The sequence below is a fragment of the Eschrichtius robustus genome, chromosome 4 (genome assembly GCF_028021215.1).
Source record: "Eschrichtius robustus isolate mEscRob2 chromosome 4, mEscRob2.pri, whole genome shotgun sequence".
Lineage (NCBI taxonomy): Eukaryota > Metazoa > Chordata > Mammalia > Artiodactyla > Eschrichtiidae > Eschrichtius > Eschrichtius robustus.
This window is the reverse complement of record NC_090827.1, coordinates 19,290,831-19,314,259: the sequence shown is the minus strand read 5'-3', so window position 1 is coordinate 19,314,259 and position 23,429 is coordinate 19,290,831. Positions and strand designations below refer to the sequence as shown.

At 38.6% G+C, this 23,429-nt stretch overlaps 1 protein-coding gene across 1 annotated transcript in view; it reads left to right on the top strand.

Annotated features, from left to right (window-relative positions):
- EIF4E (eukaryotic translation initiation factor 4E) overlaps positions 1–23,429 on the top strand; it is a 119,657-nt gene that overhangs the window by 59,336 nt on the left and 36,892 nt on the right. Inside the window, 1 exon segment of the mRNA XM_068542478.1 lies at positions 11,435–11,481. Coding sequence (XP_068398579.1) covers positions 11,435–11,481 — 47 coding nt within the window.

Below are 23,429 nucleotides of genomic sequence, written 5' to 3'. Positions count from 1 at the left end.
GCGTGCCGCAACTAAGACCCGGCGCAGCCAAAATTAATAAATAAATAAATAAATATTAAAAAAAACAAAAAAGAATTACAGGGCTGTGGCTGAGTTCATCTTGTCCCCCCTCTACTATACACTCAAGATTCTTATCACCCTCAGAGAACACCTTTGCTGGTCTTGGTAGCTTGCCCCATGGTTTGGTCCAGGTCCTTAACCTACAGGTCTGATTCGCAGGGTACCATGCCCTTCTTTGGTACCTAATATGTACCTAAATGTACCTAAATGTACTTGTACATTTGCCATCAAAATTGGGCAAGAAGTATCAAGAGGTACCCAAGTGGATCTTCTGGGCATCAAGCATATCCTCCCAGAAGGCTGGATATGAGGGTCACTTATTTCTGACAGAGTGATGATTCCTCTCTTTGTCTCCTAAGTTGCCAATGACAGTAGCTCGATCAGCCTTGGTAAGTGAAGTTCATCTTTTGGGGCCCATGTGCAGTCACCATGGATATTCTATTCATGCACCCACTGGTCAAGCACTGAAGTGGCTGATAACAGAGGCTGGGTACCATCAAGTGGCCAAGTCACTTTGTTTTCTTGGTTGTTTATGTTTCTTCCAAGATCAGTGCTGTCTGGTGGACATTAACATGGGATACAAAGATCCTAATATTTTGTGTTCACACTCATCTGTTTACCCACTCTACTCCAGACCTATTTGACTCTAATTTTGTAATCTTCCTTCAGGTCCCTGTCCAGATGGCCAAGCCATTCACCACTGACATGAGTTTATACATGTTCTAACCCTGGGCCACTTATCTTTCCACATAAAGTGGAGGACCCAGGCCACAGTGTACCCTTTGGGAGGAAATTCACTAACCAGCTTTTTTTTTTTTTTTGGCTGCGCTGTATCTTTGTTGCTGCTTGGGCTATCTCTAGTTGCAGCAAGCAGGGGCTACTCTTCGTTGTGGTGCGCAGGCTTCTCATTGTGGTGGCTTCTCTTGTTGCAGAGCATGGGCTCTAAGTGCGCAGGCTGCAGTAGTTGCAGCACGTGGGCTCAGTAGTTGTGGCTCAAAGGCTCTAGAGCGCAGCCTCAGTAGTTGTGGCACACGGGCTTAGTTGCCCAGCGGCATGTGGGATCTTCCCGGACCAGGGATCGAACCCGTGTCCCCTGCATTGGCAGGCGAATTCTTAGCCACTGCGCCACCAGGGAAGTCCACTCACCAGCTTTTTTTTAAGGCCACACCTGTATGGGGCTGTAGTGACTCTTCTCTTTTTAGCTTGCATCCACATATTGAGGTAACCCAGCCATGATTCAAGCTTGAACTTTTCTCTTCCATCAGGTGTTCCTGAGAAATTTCCCATATAGCCATAGTGCAAATTGAAGGAGAGGTGCTGATGCCACCTGCTTGTGCCCACTGGTCCTGCTTACGCTGAATCCCAGATGTACCACTTTCATCTCATAACGAATCATTGCTAGGCTGCGTAACCTTGTGACTTGGTGAAATAGGTCTGAGAGAACCCACCTCATCGGTGTAGTTACCACCATATGGTTACTTGGAGTCCAATGGTCACATACTTTTCTTCTACCGGGGTCTAATAGCATGCCAGAAATTGTTTTTCAAGAGTAAAACTCTCTGCTACAAATGTCATGGCCTTGCTCTAGAACCCCAGAGACCTGCATTGTGATTATCCCACTGGGGTTTAACAAAAATTCCACATAGCATTTTTTACCACCATTGATACCGCTAACATCATAGATCTTCTAGGTAATACAGCCTAAGGGTCAGATTGCACCACAATCTGATACTACTTCAAAGCCCTTTCTCCTCTGGGCCCTACTCAAAGCTAGCAGCCTTTCTTATCACTTGATCACAGATGTAGAATATGCTACCTTTATAACCTAAAGAGGCATATTTGATGTTGGGCCTCCTTTTTCACTGTGGGGTATGTGAGAGGCAATAGTTGGTCCTTTAGTTTGGATGGGATATCCTGACATGCTCTTGACTATTGGACCCCCCAAAATTGTATTTTTGTGGCAGGCTCCTGAATCTTAGTAGGATTTATCTTCCACCCTCTGGTGCATATATGTCCTGCCAAGGTCTCCAATGCTGTAGCCCTTTTCCAAAGTATACAATTACCCAAACAAATGACCAGAGATTAATTTGGAAAAGAATTGGGAAAATTATTTCCCCATTACTGGCCATAGTTCCTTTCTCCTGGGCACCCAACTCCTTCAGCTTATGGATTTTGAGTCTGAAAACTGGCTCAGATCCAGGAATTGGGCAAAAGATTGTGATGTTTTATTGGCACAACTGCCTTCAGCTTCGTTATCATCCATCATTGATTTTTTGATGGTATAATAGTACCCTTGTTGGCTACCCGTCTATTTTGCACCTAGAGACTTTATGTCCTATTACCTATTTCCACAATTTTGAGGGACAGTTCCCATTGGCTGCTATACACTTTTCAATTATCATGAATATTCTTATCAATCCTTACTGATTTAAAGATTAACAACTAGAGAATCTAGATGAAGGTTTACAGGTGTTTAGTGTACTGTTTCAACATTTTGTAGATTTTAAAATTTCCAAAATAAAAGTAGGGGAACAAAGGTAAAGGCTATGAATAAATAAATACAGAAACTAGTGACAAAAATCATCAACTATATATATATATTTTAGTTTTATGGGATTTTTCTTCCTTTACAATATTAGAATCTCTTTTTTTTGACCATGCCGTGCAGCACACAGGATCCTAGTTCCCTGACCAGGGATCAAACGTGTGCCCCCTGCAGTGGAAGTGCAGAGTCTTAACCACTGGACCACCAGGGAAGTTCCCAACAATATATTCGTATAATATAATATAATAAAAAAAAATTTGAATTCCTTTAAGGCCAAATGCTGATGTTTGTTGTAACCTGTTCAGTTGATACAACATTTTTGGAGAGCAATATGAATTCCAATATGTATAAAAAGTGAAAGTTTTGTTGTATTCTATAAACCATTTAATTCCATTGCTGAAAATTTATCCTGAAGTAATTATCTAAAATATGAAAATAAATTTCTCATGAATGTATGCATTAGAGCATTATTCATAATAGGAGAAAACTGGAAATACCTGAATATGTAACCATGGAGAATTAGGTATTGTAATATATCTACTTAGTGAAATATTCTGAGGCCGCTAATGCTACCAATGTTGATGTGATGCTCTAGGAAGGACACAATATTACTTACATAGAATTTCTGCCAAAAATGTACAAGTTTAAAAGTGTTGTATCAACATAACAAGTCCACAGTAACCCTAACAGCATCGAGTTTTAAACTGTTATAGGAAACAATCAGGTAAACCAAATTAAGGGATATTCTTCAAAACAACTGTCCTTTACTTTTGAGTGTCAGTGTCTCAAAAGACAAGCTGAGGAGCTGTTTCAGATTAAACTGAAAAGACATGACAACTAATGCAACGCATGATCCTAGATTGGAAAAAAAAATTTTTATAAAACTAATTACTCGAACAATTGGCAAAATTTGAATATTGATTCGATGATTATATTTTAGATAAAAGTGTTGAATATTACATTTCCTGATTTAATTGTGTTATGGCTCTGTAAGAAAATATTTTCATACTTAGGAGGAACATGTTGAAGTATTTAGAGCTCATTATGTCTGCAACTTGCTCTCAAATGGCTCAGAACTAATGAAAGTTTGAGAGACAAGGCAACATGTTAACGATTGTTTAGTTTAGAAGGGTTTGTGAAAGTTACTATTGCAACTATTCTGTAAGTTTGATAATTTTTCAAAATAAAATGTTTAAAAAGTATTATCCAGTCTACAAACAATGTCCAAAATATTCTCAATAAGAGATCACGTGAAAAATACAGTTCAAAACTGTATGTGACCTATAATTCTAAGAGCATAAAATGTTGGCATATCGATGTATTAGGGTAGTAGGGAAGATTTTCCTTTTTTAAAAAAAGAAATTTCTTTAATGATGTTTGTTATATTGTGTTTAAAATGAAACCATTATATAAGATTAAATGCATTTAAAAAATCACCAAGGGGCAAAAAACAAAAAAAAAAAAAGAAAAAATCACCAAGGGGAAGAACAGTATAAAATAACAATAAGAATAATAAAATAATTTTTAAAATTCCAATTCTACTCCAAGTTTCTTTAAACATTTTTTTGTTTGTTTGTTTTTTCGGTTTTTTTTTTTGGCCACGCGGCTTGCAGGATCTTATTTCCCCGACCAGGGATCCATCCCGGGCCCCTGGTAGTGAAAGTGTGGAATCCTAACCACTGGAATGCCAGGGAATTCCCTCCTTACATTTTGAAAAACGGAAGTTTATAGATTCAAACCAATTTAAGCTGTTGTCCCATCCATCAACATGAAATCTTTTGCTAAAGTCCAGCTCCAAGTTAAAAAGCAAATAAATAACAAATTCCCCTCTGGGTGTGGGTGTGATTTTTTTTTTTTTTTTCTTTTGATGGCGCTGAACACAAGGCTTTTAAGTAATATTATCTTCTATCAGATATCTGGTTTAATCTCCCAAAATAAGAACATAGTTCCAAGTTTCTTTATGAGTACTTTAAATACTTTTACCCCCTAGGCAGTTTCAGAAAATAGCATGAATTTCCTATATTTAACCCTCTCTTTTTTCAGCTCTTTGAAAAAAACGTTTTATTGTGGTACAGTTGACATGCAATGTAACATTCCTTTTTTTTGGCTGCGTTGGGTCTTTGTTGCGGCACGCGGGCTTTCTCTAGTTGCAGTGAGCAGGGGCCACTTCCTTGCGTTGCGGGGCTTCTCATTGCAGTGGCTTCTCTTGTTACGGAGCACCGGCTCTAGGTGCGCGGGCTTCAGTAGTTGTGGCTTGCGGGCTCTAGAGCACAGGCTCAGTAGTTGTGGCGCACGGGCTTAGTTGCTCCGCGGCATGTGGGATCTTCCCGGACCAGGGCTCAAACCCATGTCCCCTGCATAGGCAGGCAGATTCTCAACCACTGCGCCACCAGGGAAGCCCAACATTCCTTTTTAAGACAAAAAATTAAACAAAACTTAATAAGTGAAAATATTTAAATATTTTCACTTAAATATTTTCAGTCAAGCATCGCTCTGCTCAAGTATTAATTACATTTAGCTAATCCTTTTTGTAACTAACAAAACAATAATTTCCCTTTAGTTTTTAAATTTCAACAATGACTGCTGACATTTTCCTATATATTGCCAAAATCTCTTTCAGAATGTAAAAATTAAGCTCTAATAAAGGGATAAAATCGTGTTTACTTATCTTGCCACCTTATTTTACTGTAAAATAAAATAGGTATTTAACTCTCATGTGAACCTATTCTCTTACCTTTCAAGGGGGAAAAGCATATAAGCCTATATGGAAAAACTTTTAAGCAAGGTCAGATTTTTTTTTTAAGGTTCTGTTTCCATAAATTGCCTGGCAATTAAACTAACAGTTTGTTTCATAAATCTGCCCAGCATAGTAATTTTTTTTCATTTTCCAGAAGTCACTTTTTATAAGCTAAGTACATCCAGTCTGCTAATATGCATATCTAGATCAAACCCTTTTCCCCTTCTTAAAACCTGATAATCTCAGGCACTGATACGATAAAGTATGGACCCCTGTTTCCTAACTTTCCATTTCAGAGCTGTGAATGCTGTTGGTCAATTTGTACTAAATGCATCCACAGACCTGACAAAAGCTCTCCCCAAATAGTAAGTCTTTAATAGTGATTTGTCATTTTTTTCAAAAGATATAAATGGCTCTCTTGCGAGTATTATTACCATTATTTTATTACTTATTTTTAACAAAACAATAATCATGGTTTTCCATTAGCTACTTGAAACACATAAGGTGATATCTGAGAATTTTTAGTACATGCCATGTTTCTAAGCAATGTCCTGAATGAGGATTGGTATCTCTCAAACTCTGAACTTAAAATAAGAGTTCAGAGGCAGGTGAATCCAAAATTTCTAATTCACAGGTCTCCAAAGATGCTGTTGGAGTAGAAAGGCACATGGCAAGTCCTGGGGAAGGTAGCCATCCAGACCATTCCTGTAGATGGGTGTTTCCTCAGAGAATCATCACAATCTGAGGACACAGAGAAAATCCAGTCCACAGGGGTAGTTTTCTTTTAGCCAAGCTCATAGAGCGTAAGTAAAACAAACTAAAAAATTTAGTGCCAGTTAGGATGGACTCTGAGCGATACACCTAGTCTAGACATTCATGCATCCATATCATGCATCCGTATCAGCCCTACATATATACAAATCAATACCAGAAGATATGTTCGTCATATGGTTGCTTGGTAAACCTGGAACCAAAACAAGGAGAATTCGTTGTGGTGTCCTCAAGAAACAGTTCCCAATGAGGGCCAAATGGACCAGAGATCCATATTTTTGCACCAGGGCACTCTGTCCCCAGAACAAAACTAGATGGTCAAATATTGTCATTCTGGATTCCTCTTTTATAGATGGTAAGCAGACCAGCTCCCACCCATTAACATATTTCTTTAGACAAGTTCAATGTAAGCACTTACTCATGTATGTAGCAATGAAAATCCAGTCATGCTTCCCTGAAGTTCCACCCAAATCTCTGAATTTTGGGTGTTTACAATCTTGTGGGTTATTTCTAAAAGCTACTGATCTCATCCCACTACATTTAAATTTTTTTCTAATTTCAATTTTAAAAGGTAAATTATGTTTATTTATAGTATCTTATTGTTGACCCAGCATACTCCTTACCTGAATTTTTCACATACTCTTTGCAGATTATTTCTCATTATTTCAGACAGTTATCTTTCTTATTAGGCAGTCCAATTAACAATCTAGTCAATATTATATAGTGTTAAGAGCCCTGAAGACAGAACTGTGTTCTTGGGAAAGTTATTTAACCTCAGTTTCCTTATCTATCTCAGAATGTTGTTTTGAAGATAAAATGAGGTATTATCAATGCACATAAACTGCTTAACATGATACCTGGTATATAGTAATTTTCCTATTACATTGTTAGTCCTAAGGCTAGAATTCTGTGAAGTTTTAAAAATTTTGGTTTTTCCCAAATATTTGTTGGCATTCTACCTACAAATCATTAAGGACCTAACATTTGGCTAGTGGAGGCAACCAATGACTAATTAAATAATATTTAATATAATACTAGGTTTAGAGCTAGAGTTATAAAGTGGCCTGAAGAAAATAAAGCAGGGTAAGGAGATAAAGAGTAAGGAGCATGATAATTTAGATAGGGTGGTCAAGGAAGCCTTCCCTCAGGAGATGGCATTGGAACAGAGATCTGAATGAAACCAGGGAAGAAACGAAGTGACTGTCTCAATCGTTAGGTGAATGAGTGCTTATTTTGGCTTGTTAGCTGCACCCTTTCTGTTCTTAGTCACACTTCTTTATATGGGTAGTGAACTATTTATATATCTATGACTTAGGATGCCAAACAGATTTAACAGTCCAGAAAGGAAGTGCCTGGGCGTCCCATGTCCTCTAAATATCCTTCAAATTTTACACATTTCCCATTACTTAGTACTTCTTAAATTGTCAGTTTTGTAAATGAACTTAGTATTAGAAGTCCTTCAAAGAGATACAGGCATTTTGGAAGACCCTATCAGAGGAAAGCAGCTTTGGTATGGAAGAAAGAATCTTGGAGTCAAGAGAATTGGGTTTGAATTCCAGCTCACCCATTGGCTGTGTGGACTTGCCTGTGTCCCCGACTTTACTGAGTCTGCTTCTTTATAAGATGGGGGTGATAATGTTTAATTCACATATTTGTTATAAAGGTCAAATGAATTAATTGATGTGAAAAATATGTGGTATGTTATAAGAAATCAATAGTTGACTCTGAAAGCTTGGAATATCCTTAAAGATAATGGGCGGGGGTTGGTTCTCTGCATAGAAGAATTCTTAAGCATATTACACTATACAAAAAGTAGAAATAATAAATTTATGTTAATATAATATTACATCATGGTAATTATAGTTAACATTGAGTGCTTACTATATTCTAAGAACTATTCTAAGTTACATGGAGTAACTCATTTCTCACACTAACCATACAAGCTAAGTACTGTTATTGTGCCTATCTAACTCATGACAAAATGAAACACAAAGAGACTAAATAATCTGCATGTGGTTACAGTAAAGGGGAGAATTGGGATTATGAACCAAGAAAATTTGACATTGGAGCTCATGCTCTCAAATACTAAACTATATAATTGTAATTTAAAGGATTATTTATCCTGTTTGAAGCCATCATTTTAGGTCTTTCCTAAAGTAACATCACTGTAGAAAGTGACAATAACAATTTAAAAAATAGAGTATAAAGTATAACCAAGTTTAAAAAGAGAGTGAAAAAGGTTTTAAAAAAGTTAATGTTAACTAGAGGTTGGTTTAGATTATATCTAAAGTTAATACCCAAAATTAAAATATTAAGGATCATTTACTTTATTATGCGATTTCATATCTTCAGTCTCAAAACCTATTCATTTTAAGAAAAAACGATTGCTTAGTACTAATCCAAGTCTAAGAAAGGCAACTAATTTAAACAGAATGTCTAAAATTCCAAGGCCTGTTTTTCTTTTAAATCCTAGACAGTGTAGCAGTAATATTTTTGAGGGATTGATCATAGCAGATGTGATCAGTTTGAACCAGTTGAACAATGCCCAGCAAAACAATGACTTTGATTATCTAGAAAACCTAAATAAATTCCAATGAGAAAATACATGATAAAAATGATGTGCTGTTTTTATTATGATGTGTTGTTTTTATTATGATGTGTTCTATTAAATTATTTAAAGTCTCTTTACCATGAGTTAGATCTATAAAGACTAGTAATATACCAGCTTCAGGATTATATTATGTAGAGAAAAGATCATGACTATTTACAGATGCTAAATGATAACCAATCATTCCAGGCATTTATTTATTTATTTATTTTCCAGGATTTTAAATAATAGTTACCATGATACTATGCTGGGCCATTAATTATGTATTAACTAGATAACTCCAACAAGTAGAATAGTGTTTCAATACCATATCCCATTTCAAATATCTTTTTTATTACTCTTTAAGTACAAGCACAAATATGGTAGTAATGCAACAAATGTACTTTTTTGTGGATTAATAGATTAATAAAGAATAAAATATTTCAGGTTGGCAAAAGCAAAACAACCATATACACACATAGATAAAAACCTAATCACCAAGTCTTTGACATGGTAGAGTCTAATGGTAATATTAGGAAAAGACACATGAATGTGTCATAAAACACATGCAACAAAGCTCATACAAAATGGAGAGAAATTAAGCTCCAAAGAAGAGGAGTATATATATATACTTCTACTATATACGTATAGTAGAAGTACTAGGATGATTGACAAAAGTGAGGTGTGTTTTGATCGAGAGAAAAGTTAAAAAAATGGAAGCTATTATTAAAAGGAAGTTTTAAGAACATCACTGGTTTTCAGTCCCACTGAAATCTCTTTAAATTTTAAATCTCTTTTGTTCTATTATCTAGCAGCACTGGGAAAATAATACATCTATACTATCTTTTCAAAGAAGATAACAGGATACTACTTTTAAACAACAGAAAGTATCACTGAGATCGACTGTAATTACTTTGGATAGGTTAACTAAGAGTAGATAGTCTGTAAATAGAAATCCATTTATCCATTTATTTTATGTTTTCAGAATTCTTTCTACTTTAAACCTACTAGAGCTGAGTTGACTGGTCAAAAGCTTTTATTAATCGTGTCTGGCATCCAGGTGAACCAAAGCATATGACCAGGCAATGGTTTTGAGTTCTTATTACAGCCTCAATTATGTGTTAGCCAACTCAAGCGACCATTATGTAGTCAGTAATAGGTATGACACAGCTCTGGACATCAGCAACACTGTAAGCAGGCAGGCACAGGCAACCTGCTTATACTGATTTTTCTGGTGTTAACATTCTTAAGAAGCATGGAAAATAGTAATCATATGTCTTCCTCAAAACCTTACAGTAGCGCTCTACTAGATTTCTTTACCTCTGTTTTTTGTATTAATAACTGTGCAGAATAACACTGTCTTGAGAAATGGCAGCACAGCATCTTACAGGGAAAGGAAATATAGGATGCCACTGTAGGGATAAATTTCTAATTACCAGCGATTATTGTGAATATAACACTATTTTCCTGAACATTAAAGTCTCCATGGAGGGTAGCTACAGTTAAAAAAAAAAAATTTTGTTTTGAAACTTTAAAATTGCATTGGTGTACATGATAATGTAACAAAGTACACAAAAGAAAAATTTTAAACATTGTTTAAAAAGAAACATTAGGGGAAGCCGCTGATCCTTAGGAAGGCACGAGGTTGACTATTATGAAGCATTTAGGGAGTCCGATTCATTTTCAAAGCTGGTTACAATCATTAGCATAGCACACCCTTGTGAGGTAAGTGTATTATCATCTGTGCTTCATAAATGAAAAAGCTAGGGCACTGAATGATTAAGTCACTCGCCTAAGGAGAATGAGTCAACGTCAAGAGTCATAGTTGACCCGGCCTAACGACTCCTGACGGTCAATCCAGGGCTTAGTCAGCGGGGGCCGGAGTGGCTTCCCTGGCCGGCACCGGACTTGGGCTATTTCCGACCACGTTAAAGCAGAACAGTGGAAGCGAGAGGACCCAACTTGCAAATGATTTTTATTTCCACGCAAGCCTTAGCCCTGAGGTCTTAATCTCAGGAGTTGGAACAGGAAACGCTGTCGGGTGCACTCCCTCTCCCCCAACCTGTGGCAAGCGGGTACTGTGGGCGGCTCCGCCACCCCCTTTGGCAATGATGGCCATGAGTGACCACCAGCGTTAGCGGAGCCGGGGTACCGGGGAGGGTTGACTGCTTAAACAACGATTCTCCATCGCCGCCTCTTTATGAAACTAAGAGAAAATGGTGTGCAGTCAAAAGAAAATTAAATAAACACACAGGCAACTTGTCCTAGGACCTCAACTAAGCAAATGAAGCCTTATTGTGCATGCTGAGCCTTCGGTTCCTAACCTTTCGGGGAAGATGGGAGGACAGGGCGACAAAGGGTACAGTAGGCATGTCTGGCAGTAAGTGCGACAGCAGCTATCCAGGCGGAAGAGCAGAGGACTGAAAACCACCCTCCAGCACGCGTGTGTCCTCCGCGCCGAGAACCGCGCACCGTACCCATCGACCACGTGACCAGTCCTTTTTTTTTTTTTTTTTTAAACTTCTTTGCCTAAAAGAAAAAAAAACGAAAACGAGAGAGAGAAATAGAAAGACAGAAGGAGAGAGACTCCACTTCCCAGAAGCCTCTTGTGAAACACGCCGCCGCAGTCTTGCGCAGGCGCCGCCAGGGCCAAACGGACACATCCGTCACGTGAACAGTAGCCGGCCAATCCGGTTTGAATCTCATTTTTTTCCTCTCACCCCCCCCCCTTCAGGAGCGGTTGTGCGATCAGATCGATCTAAGATGGCGACTGTGGAACCGGTGAGTATTGCTTTTGGCCCCCACCCCCACCGGCCCGCACGCTCCGTCTCCCTTCGGACTCGGGGACCCCGCGGGACGGCGTTCCCGGGCGCGCACGCTACCCCTTGCCGCCCCCTCCCCCTCTTCGTGGGCCTGACCTCCCCGCGGACAACTGGGGGCGCCCCGGAGGTTGGCCGCGACGGCGTGTAGAGCCCACGTTCTGGTGGGGGCCCGAGAGCTCGCGGAGAGGTGTGGGGGAGGGGCGGCGCCTCAGGCGGAGCCGCGAGGGGGTTCGAGGGTGGAGGGTGACCTGGGCCCTGGGCTAGGTGTGTGGGAATTGTGTCTTCGGGATAGGAGGGCGCTGGGCCGTCTCCGAGCTGGCGCCCGGATCCGCAGGGAGGGTGGGCGGCGAGCCGGCCTGGAATGAGATGGAGGGAGCCCCGGGGCAGCCTTTCCGTGTCTCCCTCCCTCGCTCTAGCCCAGGGGCTCGGGTGCGGGCGCGCACCGGGACTCCTTAGACCGGTGGGCCGGGGAGCCGGTGGGCGCGCGTAGCCCTAGGGTTAGTTGGGCGGGAGTGCTGCCGCGGCGTGCGCGGAGAAGCTTCGACCTCGCCGAGGGGAGCCGAGAGCGGCCAGCGCATGTTACGCCGGCGCGTCCGAGAGTTGCCGGGGTGGGCGGCAGGGAAGGCGAGAAAGGTTTGGAGTGGGGAGGAGAACCCCGTGTCACGCGGTAAAGCTCTGCGAGTAGGATGAAGGGTGGTGGTGGTGGTTAGCAGGGGGATCACATTGTCCTCGCCCCTCCATGCTGGAGGCTGGGCTGTCATGGAGGAGGGAAGGGGGAGGAGCGAGGCCTACGGATAGCTGCTGCCGGTCTGGTTGCCGGCCGGACCTGCTGCATTTCACACGCGCCTGTCTCCCATTCATTCATCCTTTCGGCGCAGTGCGCACGCCTCAGAGAATGCGAGTGGGTGTAGATCCGTCTGTTCTTCCGAGTCTGTCTTTATCGTCTGGAAGGTTCCTCAGGCACAGTTTATTGGAAATAGGAACTTAACTTTTAAAGTTAATTTTCCATTTGATTTTCTCTTTATCCGTTCTGCTGGTTTCCCTCCCAGTTTGGGCACCATCTTAAACTTCTTTCAAGCAAGCTGATCCCAGAGCACCAAGTTGATTGTTAACCGTACAAAGGAGGGAGTATCTTTGTCATAGTTTGGGTTTGCCGGCAGTGGCTCACTGATACTTCTAGGCCTGTGTTGCCGTTTCAGGAATGTCACATCTAAGTGATACTTTAGAGGCATAATACATTAACCAGAAAACCTTTGATACTCTGGAACCAGTTCTGGACCTTGGTTGCCAGATATTTTCATATATCTTTAATGGTTGTTTGTGATTTTGATAATGGCTTCCCAATTTGCTTTGACTTTTTAAAGACTTTTATAACTATTAAAAAACTAGCTATGAAAAGGTCTATAGAATACAAAAATGCTTATTTTTCATTACATTGACGTAAACTATCCTTACCTTGTTGCCAGAATTTAAGGCAGATTTTCTGCTTGGTTGCTTATTCTTTTATTGGTACCAGTGTTTATTTATATTCCTGGAAATTAGATTGACTACAGAACTTTCTTAAGTTGCTGATACAGTTAAATGCTTTTTAGAACATTAATGTTAAATAGATAAAAGATAAATATGTAAAACTTTAACTTAAAACCTTTTAATGGGCTCTGATATTACTTCTGACTGGATCAACTCTCCTACCCACCGTACCAGCGTCAGTAAAAGCATTACAGCTGGTAATAAGGGCAAGGCTAAAACCTCTAAACAATAAAACAATAATGTAGTCTGTGAAGTTTCAGTAACATTTAGGGCCTTTGGGTTTTGCAGGCTATGCTGTTTTGTTTCAACAACAGGGAACAAAACTACAAAGTGTTGAAGGACTGTTTTGAGTCAGTAAATATTTATAGCTCCTGATACGTTTAGGACCTTGTACCAAGTGTTCTTTAGGATACAGAGTTATACAAAATGTGATTTTATACCTTGTTCAGTGTAAATTTTAGCAGCTTAATTTCCAGTGATCTGGTCAATGATGCAGTATAGCATTCCTTCTAGTGCTGACCCCAGGGAGATTTCAATACTGCATTTAAATTTGGGGAGTAGGGAACCTAAAAACTTAGTGTGTGAAAGTCAAAAGCCAGATTGAAACTATAATAACCAGAGGATGCATGTAAAATAATTTTAAGTGTTTATTTTTAGTGAAAAGTGCAACTTTAAAGTACTTTTAATGCACCTTTGTCAACAGGTTAGTCATTTAGAATTCTTTTTGACAATTTTAAATAGTGGGTTTTTTTTTTTTTAAGCAGCTGGTTAGTATTTGCTGCAATTGAGGTATCCCTGTGAAAGCCTACAAAAAGCATATTTGTTCATTGCTATTTCAGCTAGCTTGTGAGTTTCCTTATTACTTTTTTGCTGGGCATAATCAGAAGCACCTGGAGTCATGGGTTTATTTCTGCTTGTCCCACCTTTGTAGGCATTCAGGGAATTTTTTATCTGCGGAAATTAAGTAAAATATCAGTCATTTTCAGTTTGATATTGTGTGCTTCTCAAGTGTGCGTGTATGAGATCATTTAGGTTAAGAAGTGGCTTACATGGAATTCAAAAAAATGATACAAATGAACTTATTTACAAAACAGGAATAGATTCACAGACATAGGGGAAAGGGAGGAGGAAGGGAAAAATTAGGAGTTTGGGATTAACAGATACACACTGTATAAAATAGATAAACAACAGGGACGTACTATAGAGCACAGGGAACTATATTAGGTATCTTGTAATAACCTATAATGGAAAAGAATATACATACATATATATATAAAAAACTGAATCACTTTGCTAATACACCTGAAACTAACACAACATTGTAAATCAACTATACTTCCAAAAAACCCCACAACAAACCACACACAGACACATAAAAGAAGTGGCTTACAGATATTAAACTTGTTGACAAGCTTGATAGGTGTATTAAAGGAAGCATTTTACCTCTTAACAGGTAATATGGCAAAGTTTTGAACATTGGGATAAACAATACTCTCCTATTATTCTGTTGGTATTTGAATTGTGGTTAGGTCAAAATTAGACTTTGTGGGTAGATCAAAGTTAGATTTAATATTAGTTGGCGAAGGTGGCAGGCCATCGTGCCTCCAGTGGGTCGTGGTTTTTGGCAGCTTTTATCTTCATTCTGCATTCTTCATTATTGGGTTTTTTTTGACCTGTAGTTCTTTTAAAGGTAAGAGATTTTGTTTAGTTAAATTGAAGGTATGTAATTTTACTTGTTTTTACATTGTATCTCTTGAATTTTTTAAACTGTACATTAGTTTCATAAATGGAATCAACTCGGATGGTCAGCTGATCTAATGTTTCCTTTCTTATCCTTTAGGAACATGTTTTGTATTGCAAAGAGTTTATTAAAAGTAAATAAGTCTTAAATACGTGTTGACAAATATGTTGTTATATAATGCCATGGTTTTTTGCTAACCAAAGACTATTGATTAACTAGCAGACCTTGCAAATTAATATGCATATTTTTGCTTTAAGAAAGAACCCAGTATATCAAAGTTCATTCATAAACCAAACAAATTTAGTTCTGGTGTTTATATTTTAGATTTCACTTGCTTTTTACTCTGAATTAAAATTATGCCTAATTATTTGACTTAGCAGAAGTCCAGTTTAGAAATAGACGTAGTTTTACACACCAAAGTTGCAGAGAATAAAATGTTTAATGAATTATGTAACCTTAATCCAATTTGGACAGAAAATTCTATGCAAAAATTTTTTTTAAGTATTCTATTTAATTTATATAAGGTTAAGAATATAGGAGAAGTACCAGCAGTCCTGGATGTAACAAGGAGCCTATGAAGTAGTTGTTCTAGCAATGGTAGTTTCTTCTTTTCCTTCTCTGCTACTATTAGAAATTTCCTTGCTCTTCTGGTACCTGTGAATTGCTCCATTTTTGTCATAGAGAATATTTTGAGAAGTGGAAACGAGTCTGAATTATAGTCTAATTTTAATATCTGTGTGACCTTGAAGACTGAAATTTCTAAGTCTAGCTGAAAAATGGGAATAAGATATAGTTTTGATTTTCAAATGCACTATTCAGGGATGAAAATTTGTCAGTTATGAAGAACTAGATAGGGGACTTCCCTGGTGGCGCAGAGGTTAAGAATCCTCCTGCCAATGCAGGGGACATGGGTTAGAGCCCTGGTCCGGGAAGATCCCACATGCCCCCGAGCAACTAAGCCCGTGCGCCACAACTACTGAGCCTGCACTCTAGAGCCTGCGAGCCACTACTACTGAAGCCCACGTACCACAACTACTGAAGGCCGTGCACCTAGAGACGTGCTCTGCAACAAGAGAAGCCTCCTCAATGAGAAGCCAGTGCACCGCAATGAAGAGTAGCCCCGCTCGCAGCAGTGAAGACCCAACACAGCCAAAAATAAATAAATAAATAAATTTATTTTTTAAAAAAAGAACTAGATAAAGTTAATATTCCATAGGTGTGCTGCATGTAGGTGTATCCATGCAAAGTTGTACTCACCTTTTCCTCTCTTTGCTAGGAGATTTATATAGCCAACTTTATCATTTCTTTGCCATTATTAAGAAATACAAAGCTTATGACCCATAACCCACAGATACTCTTCCCACTCCTTACTGTAAAAATCACTAGTGTTTCTTTAAAAGTCCCTATACGTGTCTAGAGAAAAAAGAAAGGATGGCTTTTGTCTCTTAAGTACTAAGTAGTCCCTTCTAGAACCTGAGAATGTGGTCAGAAAAGTAAGATCGTTTTTCCCAGTTGGAACTTTTGATACATCTTCCATAGAAGCAATAGGAAGCTGTAGTTTTGGCTCACTGTGTTCAACAAGTTTCTATGGAATTATGACAAATCTACCCAGCATTGAATTTCCAGGGCTATAGATTTAGAGTTCTAAGCAACTGAATAAAAATGATCTTTTAAACACAGCCTGTAACAGTGATTTTTAATGTAGGTGATTTTTATAACTTAATAATGGCTAACACAAAGCACTTACTGTGTATCAGGCACCTTACTAAGTGCTTTACATATATTCATTTAATTTTTAACAGCAAACCGATGAGGTAGGTATTATTCTTATTTCATAGATGAGGAAACCAAGGCACGGAGAGATTAAGTAACTTTGTGTGACTAACTTGCCCAAGATCACAGAGCTAATAAGTGGTGGGGTGGAGTTCAAACTAAAGCAGCCAAGTTCCAGTGTGTGTGTTCTTAACCATGACACTGTCTTTCCCATAGGCATGTAATGTGTGTTCCTTGTGTGACTTGGAAAGATTAATTTGATAAACTTAATAGATATTTTGCTACAGTTCTAAAAGAAAATATGTGGACATTTGTTTTTAGTTTCTGTTGTACTACAGTGTTTGCTAACTGATATCCAAAGGTAGAATCTTAAGAAAATGTCACCTTGGTGTCTAAATTTGAGGACTAAATAAGTAGTTATACTGGTCATACTTCAGTAACTGGTCCAGAACTTTGTGCTTTGATTTCTAAAGAAAGTGAATGGTCACTCTTCTTCTCCCTCTTCTCATTTGATTTCTAGACCTGTCAATTCATATGATTTGCCAGTTAAAATATTTTGCTAGTGAAAACAGTGTAGTGAAATTGAAAAAAAATTTGCAGACGTGGAATTTACTCTCATCTACCTTTGTACTTTTAGTAATTTTGGTGAAAGGTCTGGCAAAGAGTTAAGCAGTTGTTTTGAAAAAGTTTCAGTTGTAGTATGTTGCTAGTCTTAAAAGCTAAATTATTTGGGGAAGGTAGAAGTAATAAGACCATAAGATTTCTCTGAAACTCATGTCTTTGCAGTAATCTTTACTTTTATTTATTTTTATAAATTTACTTATTTTTGGCTGCGTTGGGTCTTTGTTGCTGTGCGCAGTTTTTCTCTAGTTGCAGCGAGCGGGGCTACTCTTCGTTGTGGTGGGCAGGCTTCTCATTGCGGTGGCTTCTCCTGTTGCAGAGCACGGGCTCTAGGTGTGCAGGCTCAGTAGTTGTGGCTTGCGGGCTCTAGAGCGCAGGCCCAGTAGTTGTGGCACATAAGCTAAGTTGCTCCGCGTGTGGGATCTTCCAGGACCAGGGCTTGAACCTGTGTCCCCTGCATTGGCAGGCGGATTCTTAACCACTGCACCACCAGGGAAGCCCTGCAGTAACCTTTAAAACTAAAATGTCTTTCGTTATATATTTTAAATGTGTTCATACAAAATGCTATAGAGAAATTAGAAATTACAGAAACCTTTCTGTGCTCTGCTTATTACAGTGACAGTAAGTTTTAGTATTTATGTGAACTGATACTAGTATTGCTATAAAAAATTCTTTCGGGGTTTTACATGGGTCATCTTAGGGCAACAGCTTATGTAACCACAGAGTCTGATAACTTAAAGTATTAACTAAGGTCAGTATTTTAATAGATAAAATATCTTGTAGTTTTTTTTAAATCTTAATATTGTGGGATAAATACTTTTTACAGGTGAGAAATTCATATTTCAAGTGATTTTTTTTTTAATTTTAAAACTTTTTAAAATTTAAAATTAAATAAAAGTTTCTACCAAGGTCACATAGTTCCTAAGTGAGAGAGGGAGAACTCCAACCCAGGTCCTATCTTCAAGCTTTATTACTGTACTTAAAAAAAAAAAAAAAACTAAAATTCAACCAAAACTAAAATGTCCAACTCTTTGCCTTCAGCAAAACTCTTACCTTATGGATAAAATTGATGCGTAGGTCATCGTTATACACAAATAAACATAAAATGATATCTGAAAGGATGTATCAGATGGTTTATGGGTGGTGGCATGATGGGATTAGGAGCGATACATTTTATTTTTTCTTTTGAACTTGTGTGACGTATTTTAAAATAATATTTAGTAAAATCTCTTGGGTTTTGGTTTATAGATAATGGTATTTTAGCTTTTTTAAATAGCTTTTTCCTTGAAGATGAGTAATAAATGCTCATGGTTCACAATTCAAATGGATCCTTTTAGCAAACAGCTGGAGCCTGTGACCTCATTTTCAGAATAATGTTTTTAAATTAAATAAAATACATAGGATTACAAAGGAAACTAATTATGTTGAAGTGTACAGTAAGGATTAAGTGAGTTAACATGAAACATTAAGGGTGCTGCCTGGCACAGGCAAAGTCCTGTCTCATTGGTGTGAAAAACCTATCTCCTATCTATTTTCTCCAGCTACCTAGTTCTCCTCTCCAAAGCATCCAATGTTAACCAGTTTTTTTGAGGATTCTTCTTAAAAAAGGCTGTCCAAGAGAACTTTCTGTGATGATGGAAGTGTTCTATATTTGTGCTGACCAATACGGTAGCCACTAGCGGCACTATTGAGCACTTGAAATAAGACTAATCCAACCCAGGAGATGAATTTTAAACTTGAATTCATTGTAATTTTTAATTAATTGAAATTTAATTCCATATGTAACTAGTGGATACCAAATTGGACAGTGTGGCTCTAGAATCTAGACATATCCTGGTGTATACAAACACATGTTGTATTATAACTTTGTAAGGTACAACTGAATATGACAAAGACCAATTTGGTTGGGCAAGTTATTTTTTAATTTTATTCTAGAAAACGTCTCTCTGTATTTTATTTTTTAATTCTTTTTTCTCTATATTTTAAACTTTCAAAGATAATTATTTGGTCTTGTATGGACAATTGAAATTGTCCTAAAATTACAATTGTCCTATGACCTTGTTTGCTGTTTAAGAAAATGTGTGTGAATAGCCCATTGTATACATTGTCCACAACTCAAATTTTGTACAAAAGAGTATACAATGAAGTCTTCTCAAGCTGATCCCATCCAGGTGGATCACTTCTAGGGGCAACCACCATGGTCAGTTCATATCGTTCTGTAGAGATTTGTATTCAGTTGGCCCCCCCCATCCACGGATTTCCATCTGAGGATTCAACCAACTGTGGATCAAATTTTGGAGAGCTGTCTGTACTATGCCATTTTATATAAGGGACTTGAACATCTATAGATTTTGGTATCCGAGAGGATCCTAGAACCAGTCCCCCACAGATGTCGAGGGACAACTATATATACAAGCAAATATGATGTGCAGTTGACTCTTGAACAACATGGGTTTGAACTGCGTGGCTCCACTTATACATACACGGATTTTTTTCACTTAATACGTACTAAAGTACTACGTGATCTGCGGTTGTTTGAATCTACAAATGTGGGACCTTGGATGAGGAGGGCTGGCTGTAAAGTTATGTGTGGATTTAAGACTGTGTAGAGGGTCAGTGCTCCTAACCCCTACGTTGTTCAAGGGTCAACTGTATATTCTTTCAAAAAAATAAATGGTAGCCAATTCTATACACTATTCTGGCACATTGTGTTTTTCACTTAATATATTTTTTAGAGCATTACATATAAACACAAAGCTTTCACTTTTTTTCTGATGGTATGTATTACATGGTTTGGTCTTAAAACATTTTTATTTCTATACTGATGAACATTTGCTAGGGTTCAATTAAGGCATGTAAGTATATTGGAGTTTATAATATTATTGTATAGATTGTAAAAGAGAATGTGATTGTTAATTTAGGGATGAATTATAGTACCGTTTGTGTTTATTGGTGTGGCTATGTGATCCATACCAGATGAGCCAAGGACTAGGTGATAAATTGAACAATTAGAAAGATTGGTAACTACTATTATTATTTGAGAAAGGCAATAGAAAATTCACAGGTGTGGAAGATTGTTAGTTATGCCCCCTAAAGAATCATACCTCCCTGTATCCATACCTTTGAGTAGTCTACAGCCCCCCCGCCCCCACTGGGCTTAGCCATGTAACTTGCTTTGGAATTGCTTTGGAACCATTTGCTATTTCAGTGCTGTGATGAATAACCCTTTACCTGTGTCATTCTACACATGGGGTAGTATATCTGTAAGATCAATGTTTTGGCAACAAATTGAAAATTAAAAAACTCTACTGGTCAAATAAAACACTTCTGTGACTGTCGTTGTCCATCAGGCTACAATTGTTTTTTTTTTTTAGAGATCCCCTCCTTTCTAATAGCGATATGCTTATATGTAGAAAAAATGTGAAATACATTTGTACATAAGTTTTAGAGTAATAAACTGAAGACCCATGTACCCATCACATAAGACAACATCAGTACCTCAATTTTTTTTTCTTAATTTTTTAAATTTTTATTTATCTTTGGCTGTGTTGGGTCTTTGTTGCTGCGCGCGGGCTTTCTCTAGTTGCGGGGAGCAGGGGCTGCTCTTTGTTGCGGTGCGTGAGCTTCTCATTGCGGTGGCTTCTCTTGTTGCGGAGCACGGGCTCTAGAGCGCAGGCTCAGTAGTTGTGGCGACGGGCTTAGTTGCTCCGCGGCATGTGGGATCTTCCCGGACCAGGGTTCGAACCCGTACCGTATCCCCTGCATTGGCAGGCAGATTCTTAACCACTGCATCACCAGGGAAGCCCCAGTACCTCAGTCTTATACTCTGTGATCACATTTTCATTTCTTTGCCTCCTTCCCTACTCACTATCCTGACTTTCATGTTAGACGTTCCCTTGAATTTTTTTTTTTACAGTATAATTATCTTTAGAGTTTAATCTCCAGTGTGTATATCTTTCAGCTAAGTATTTTAGTTTTGAAAAACTATAAACGTAGACGATGTGTAGGGAAAGCGCAGTATTGCTACCGTTACAGGTAGGTTCTTAAGATAAGCTGAACACCATTTCTGGGTTATAGTTTGGCTTCAGCTTCCTGGAATTTCTACTGGAGCCTATCTTGGGAAAACGAGTGGACAAGATCATGAACATGTTCTGGGAAACACAGGACTCTACGGTTATCTGCTGGGGCTGTGGTATGGGCCAGGCAGAGCCTTCAGTTAGGAGAGTGGTCTCTTGGAGTGAGCTGCTCTATATCTTGTTTAAGAATAGGTTAATTCTGGTGTGAAATCCTGAGCTGTTCCAGGGAGCAGGGCACAAAAGAGGAAAAAGGAGCTTTGTTAACATATTTTTAAGCTGAGTTACGTGTACATAAATGTTCAGGCCAGGGACTTCCCTGGTAGTGCCGTAGTCAAGAATCCGCCTGCCAGTGCAGGGGACACAGGTTCGAGCCCTGGTCCGGGAAGATCCCACATGCTGCGGAGCAACTAAGCCTGTGCGCCACAACTACTGAGCCCGTGCTCTAGAGACCCGCGAGCTACAGCTACTGAGGCCCGTGCGCCTAGAGCCCATGCTCCGCAACAAGAGAAGCCACTGCAATGAGAAGCCCGCGCACCGCAACGAAGACTCAATGCAGCCATAGATAGATAAATAAATTTTAAAAATAATAAATTTACAATTAAAAAAATACCAAAAAAAAAAAATGTCCAGGCCAGACACATGGCAGTCGTTTTTTAATAAAAGGTAGAATAGTAAGCCTCTTGGTCATAACAGACAGCACATGAATGTAGCCTGAATCACATTGCTTCAATCTAGACCGTTGGCTCTCTATATCTGGTGCACACCTGTCTTTTTTGGATCTCTTTTGACTATGTTCCTTATTTGCTCTCATATGACTTCTGTGTTGCACCCCTCTGTTTGCTGTATCTCTTGTTTTCCTTTTATTTGGTTACTTGTTTCACTTTGGTGGATCACATCTTCCAGAACTTTTTTGAGAAAAGGTACATGAGGGTTATTGAAGATTTTTGAGACCATGCCTATTGAACAATATCATATCTGTAGTTTGGCTGGGTGTAGAGTTCTTTTCTTCAGAATTTTGAAGTTCCATGGTCATCTTCTCTTGTAACTGTTGATAACTGAGGAATTATTCCGATGACTCATTTTTTTAACGTGACCAGTTCCCTTCTACTCACCAGAAATTTATAGAGTCTTTCCTTGTCCCCATTTCACAATGACATGCTTTAGTATGAGTATTGTCATCCATTGTGCTGGGTACTTATTGGACTTTAATATAGCAACTCCTGTCCGTCACTTCTGAGAGATTTATTGGTGATTTTCCTCTCCCCTGTTTCTCTTTGAAACAGTTATTCAAATATTGGATCTACTGCAGTGGTTCGTTAGTGTCTGCGAGCTCTGATACACTCTCACTCATTTAAATTTTGCTCTCATTTTCCATCTCTTTTTGTTTGGTTTTCTGGGAAATTTATTTTCCAGCCTTTTCTGTCTCATAATTTTAATTTCCAGATGTTCTCTCTGGTCTTCTGAATCTTCATTTTTATAGCTTCCTGTAATTGTGTGTATGCAAAATCTTAACTTATCATTTTGAGGATATATATAGGTACATATTTTTAAAGGCATTTTCTATTCCCTGCCTGTCTGTTTCCTCCAAATTGCTTACTTTCTTTTTATTTTTGAACTCATGGCAACAATCCTAGGGACTTGGAGTAGGGGGAGGGGATGGAGGGATCTAGTTGTTTCCCAAACATCTTTCACTGGATTCTTTTTAATTTACTCCCTTCCTTCACTCCCAGTCCTAAAGGTGCTGCCAGGAGACTTTAAGGTGTATATTGATTACTTAGCCCTTTCCATCTACATGCCAGTTCTTTTTTTGCTGCTCTTCCCATGGTTGTGGGGGTTTTTTTGTTTTTTTTTTTTGGTAAATTACTATAGTTTTAGTGGGGTTTTGAGAGGGAACAGAATTAGAACCATTTATTTATTGAAACATTTGAGTGTCTATCATGTGCCAGGCACTCTTGAGTGCTTAACCCACCTCCCTCTTAACCTAAGAGTTACTGGATTACTGAATAGAAAAGAAATAAAGAACTAACACTTATTACCACATTTAAAAAGTAACTTTTTGTTGCATTCTAGTGTTTTTCTTTAGGCAAAAAATGCCAGGAATAATAAACCTAGCAAGTTCTTTGCAGCATTCATATACCCAAATGCCAGAGCCTTCAAGTGCCCAGG